The 5498-nt window shown below is 44.2% G+C and overlaps 1 protein-coding gene across 1 annotated transcript; it reads left to right on the top strand.

Annotated features, from left to right (window-relative positions):
- Positions 1-665: 665 nt before the first annotated feature.
- On the top strand, positions 666-5289 carry LOC147140714 (neuromedin-U receptor 1-like). The gene is made up of 3 exons (XM_086043345.1): positions 666-1347; positions 1843-2076; positions 4867-5289. The coding sequence occupies exons 1-3, from the start codon at positions 666-668 to the stop codon at positions 5217-5219; spliced, it is 1269 nt and encodes a 422-aa protein (XP_085899471.1). The 3' UTR covers positions 5220-5289.
- The last annotated feature ends 209 nt before the right edge of the window (positions 5290-5498 follow it).

Here is a 5498-nt window from a genome sequence, read left to right as displayed (position 1 = left end):
GAGATGCCTATCCATTTGTCTTATCCTGAGTGACTAATTGTGTAGCCGCGGTTCATTTACCTGACTTTGGTGCAGGCAGCATGGGTTCAGTTCCCACTCTGGGTGAGTGTGAATGATTGTCTGTCTCTCTATGTGCCCTGCGACTGACCGGTTGACCAGTTCAGGTTGTAGTCCTCATTTTTGGGACACACTCCTTTTATATACTATTAGAGCTTGTTTTAGTATTTTAGTAAAATTTCGCGGTCAGTTTATCCCCTTCCGCCTGCAGCCGGGGTACCCTCCCGCCGTCCGTCCATCTGCCTTTTTGTCCGGCCGTACCAAATAGTAATCGCCTACAGGTCGTTCCGCCTAGAATTTTACACTGGCTTCTGTTAGCATTTCCGTCTACCAACTTGCCACTCGTTTTTGAAGATGTAAAACTAGGGTTAAGAGAGTCCTCCTGTCTAGTGTTGATTTTCATTGTTGTATTGTTTCCATGTTGAAAATAAACTTACAAAAAACTTTGCCAATCCCTGTAATTTCCTACTACTCTGAAGCCACATCAACAGTCTCACAAAAAAAACAAATATTTAGTGTTTGTCTGACCTTTTACTTTATGTGACTCATTTGTGAAATTGTCTCCTCCTTATGTTCTCTATTGGAATACAAGAACCAACCTGGGGACAATGCTGGAACCGATCTGCGCCTATGCCAGTGTTTCCACAGCTAACATGTCCACTGATGTAGTCTGCCCCAACGCTGCTCTGTTGTGTGGTCTCAACGCCTCCTGGTTCCAGGAGAACGCCACCAAGCAGGATATGGGTGAAATGTGCTTGAGCGAAGAGGAATACATGTCCATGCACCTGGGGCCCCCGAGGTCCCCGGTATTCCTTCCCGTCTGCATCACCTACCTGATGATCTTCCTGGTGGGCGTCCTGGGCAATTCCCTCACCTGTGCGGTCATCTTGCGCTACAAAGTGATGCAGACGCCAACCAACTACTATCTTATGAGCCTGGCCGTGTCTGACCTCCTGGTGCTGCTTTTGGGCATGCCGCTGGAACTTTACGAGATGTGGCAGAACTATCCGTTCCTGTTCGGGGAGGGCGGCTGCTACTTTAAAACCTTCCTGTTCGAGACGGTCTGCTTCGCCTCCATCCTCAATGTCACCGCCCTCAGCGTGGAGCGCTACATTGCCGTGGTGCACCCCCTCAAGGTCAAACACATGACCACGTCGGCTCACGTCAAGAGGGTGGTCTTCACACTGTGGTTGCTCTCCATGCTGTGCTCCGTGCCCAACACCAGCCTGCACGGGATTGTGGTGCTGCCGCCGAGGTTTGGACGAGACTTCCCCCGTTCTGCTATCTGCCGTACGTATGGAATTTCTCTCATATGTCTGGTTGCAAACATACTGACACACTGTACTTACACTACACAAAAAAAAAGGTTTAGACTACATTTACGCTAGGTTATCACAACCAGGGGAAGAAACATGCTCCAAAGCTTCCTTGAGCGTTTCATCCATCGAAAGCCTAGACAGAATGTGACTGGACCATAGTTTGCCTTTGAGACCCCGTAACCCATGCGAAAACTTAGCAAGACTTGTTAAAAAAAGTTTGAAAATGGCTAAAATCCCACAATACACATTGTCTTGGGAAAACGGGTCTGCCATAGTCACCAGAATTGTGTAAACATAGCCAATTATAGTTAAACTAGGAAATGAATTGGTCCATTCATGGATCAAATACTTGGTGTGAACTTTTTCATTCATCTACTTGTTAGAGAGCGGCAAGTTGGGCAAAAATGATTGAATCATCGAACAGTTGGGCATATTCTATTCCTCATTGCTACTTTTCAATCCTCAGAGTTGGTCAAGCCCAAATGGATGTACAACCTGATCATCTTGATTTCCACGCTGGTCTTCTTCATCCTGCCCATGCTGATCATCACCATCCTCTACCTTCTTATCGGATTGCGACTGCACAGGGAGCGGATGCTGACCATGGTGGAGGACACGTGCAGCTTTGGACCAGAAAGCCTCAGCAGATCCCACAAGCAGAAAATGAACAAACGCAACCTTCAAGTCACCAAAATGTTGTGTAGGTATCATAAAACTATTCCTGACGTTTTGATTAAGCAGACAAGTGCAGTGGATTCCCAAGCTTTAGTCAGTCAAGGTACATATTTAACATTTTAAAACTGTCATGGCACAGCACCAAACAAAAATGTTTCCAAGACTTGACTCACAAGTACCCCAATGTGCAAGTTTTTGGAGTTACAAGCATCACCATGGTTTTTGTTTGCTTTGCGCTGCGAGACAAAATTTGAGTTACAAATGAACTTCAGAGACTTTCAGCCATTTAGTAACCAGAGCAGTCAATTACATAAAGAGAACATTCATAAGGAGCTGCTGTAGGCCACAACTCACTGCCAGACACTTCCACACAGACCGACCCAACTCTAGCTCCTGCCGTCACTCATTAGGCCATGCCCCTTAAAGGTTTTATACAACAAAGTGCTATTTATTTTATTTTTTTTAACAAGAAGGCGAAGTCAACGCCCCGAAAATAATTACAATAATATGTTCTACGCAGGGCGGCACGGTGGGCGACCTGTTAGCACGTCTGCCTCACAGTTCAGAGGTTCGTGGGCTCCCTGTGTGGAGTTTGCATGTTCTCCCCGTGCCTGCGTGGGCTTTCTCCGGGTACTCTGGTTTCCTCCCACATTCCAAAGACATGCATGGTAGGTTGGTTGGACACTCTAAATTGCCCCAAGGTGTGACTGTGAGGGCGACTATTTGTTTGTCTGTGTGTGCCCTGCGATTGGCTGGCAACCAATTCAGGGTGTCCCCCGCCTACTGCCCGAAGACAGCTGGGATAGACTCCAGCATGCCCGCGACCCTTGTGAGGATTAAGCGGTATTGATAATGGATGGATGGATGTTCTGCGCAGGATCACTATTGTCTAAACTCTGATTAATATTGTGCTTGTGGAATACGAATTGAGCAGCAACATCCAACTGTTTTTATCCATCTCAAGGGGCTGCCATTTTGTCACTTGCTGTCTACTGAAAATGATATCACAGTCGCTCAGGGCTCAGGTAACGGCCATCATGGCTCAGCTTAAAAAAACAGGTGAGCCATCATTGGTTGTTACCTGAGCCCCTGAGCAACTGTGATGTCACTTTCAGTCAACAGCAAGTGACAAAATGGCCGCCCCTTGAGATTTATAAAAATGATTGGATTTTGCTTCTTAACTCATATTCCACAGACGCAATTGCAATCAGAATGCCGTGTTTAGACAAGTGGGGGGCGCATACAACATATTATTGCAAGGAACACGCTTGGGTCGACTTCCCCGTTGGGCCATCCATCCATTTAGTGAACAGCCTATCCTCAATGGCGGTGGTCCGTGGGGGACTGGGAAGGATTAATGGCATTTCAGTCTATTTCAATGGGGAAAACTGATCTGGTACACGAGCAAATTGACTCACAAGCATCGACATGGAACAAATTTAAGTTGAAAGTCAAAGTGCGACTGTACGGTACACTATTAATGATGATGTCTTCTTAATTTACTCACAACATACAGTGTTAAATCTGGGCCTGTTATTTAAACAAAACACTATATAATTCAGTAGTATGAATAACAACATGTTTATTGCAACTTCTGCCATTTAGTCTAATAGCATTTACAGTACAAGTAGTTGTTCTGCCTGCTAACATGCCGCTGGCATAGATAGATGGATGGATGGATGGATAGATAGATAGATAGATAGATAGATAGATAGATAGATAGATAGATAGATAGATAGATAGATAGATAGATAGATAGATAGATAGATAGATAGATAGATGGATGGATGGATGGATGGATGGATGGATGGATAGATAGATAGATAGATAGATAGATAGATAGATAGATAGATAGATAGATAGATAGATAGATAGATAGATAGATAGATAGATAGATAGATAGATAGATAGATAGATAGATAGATAGATAGATTGAGTCACTCAGACCAAGTGAGTGAGTTATGCAGCACAATGATTGGGAGTGACTGTTCCAGTCACCCATTGAGAGAACTGAGTGCAAACCCCCTCGACCTCCTGGGTTGATCATCTGCCATTCACTGGGTATTGTGTGAATGTGTGACATGCCTGTTTCATGAAAGACATCTTTCAAAAGCTCTACAGTAGGCTGCGGCACCTAATTTATAATAATAATCTTTATTTGACAGGGACAATGCAGTCAAACATAGACACAAACTTGCAGCTGATGTGATGCATGTAGAGGTTATAGCTAATGCTAGTTCTCAACTCCGGTCCCCAGTCGCAGTACAGTATAGGACATAAATTATACATTAATTAAAAAAGCAGACAACTCAGTAACCAATAGTCAAATATCGCGATTACAGTATATAACATAAAACCTTCACATAAAATAAATAAGAGCAAGCACAACATGTTTCATGATTCAATAAAACCACAATTACATACATTTAATGTATGAGTGTGCGATAATGGGCTTTTTCCATCATTCCATTTTCTATGTATTCAACTCAGGTCGATCGCAGCTGACATTACTACAGCACAACAATATACTCAATTGTACAGGGTGTCCATAAAGTCTCTTTTCAATTTTAAACATTTAGTGCAAAAACAATTGATGATATATGTTAAGCATAATTTTGGTTTTATGTAGTGACAGTTTTCAATCACACAGTGTGTCAAACTAAGTCAAACATTTCTAGACCGGTCATTGGACGGGATGGCCAAATAGGAAAACCCACCACTGTCTTAAGGCTAGTGTATTTGTGACCCTCTCCCCTGCTCCCCCCCCCAGGGGACCCCAATCTGAGAACCCCTGCTCCATCTCCCCTGTGTCCAGGTGTACTGGTGATAGTTTTCGGCCTGTGCTGGGCTCCCTTCCACGTGGACCGTCTGATGTGGAGTCTCATGGACATGTCCCTCGAGCAGCATCTGCAGATCTTTGAGCATATCCACATCGTCTCTGGCGTCTTCTTCTACCTGAGTGCCGCCATCAACCCCATCCTCTATAATCTCATGTCCACGCGCTTCAGAGAAATGTTCAGACACATATGGTGCAACGGCGGCACTTGGTCGCTACGCTCGAGCTTAGAGATGACACCGCGCAGCAGCTTGAGCCAGAAAGCACAGAGAAGCACCAAATGGACTCGAACATCTACATTAAAGCAAAATACATTGAACAGGGATGGCTGAATAATTCAGACAACAGTGCTGGGATGATAAGCGAAAATGATCAAAAGCACATGTTATGACCTTGACAAGAATTTTTGGGGTCCAGGGAGCCCCTACAGGGGAGAAATTTTCCCAAGGACGCCCTCATAACATTGACATTAATTAAACATAACTACCATGTGCACCACGAAATACAAAGTGGATTATTTATATTTTGTTCAGTTGACTTTTGATCCATATTTTTCCAGTTTTTGGTCAAACTCCAAGTTGCACTATTTGGGGACATTCAACTTTGGAGGT

Source organism: Filicampus tigris, chromosome 10 (assembly GCF_054856515.1).
Source record: "Filicampus tigris isolate MCC_2025a chromosome 10, RoL_Ftig_1.0, whole genome shotgun sequence".
Classification (NCBI taxonomy): Eukaryota; Metazoa; Chordata; class Actinopteri; order Syngnathiformes; family Syngnathidae; genus Filicampus; species Filicampus tigris.
Note: the sequence above shows the minus strand (reverse complement) of the source record. Positions and strands in the feature narration are given on the sequence as shown.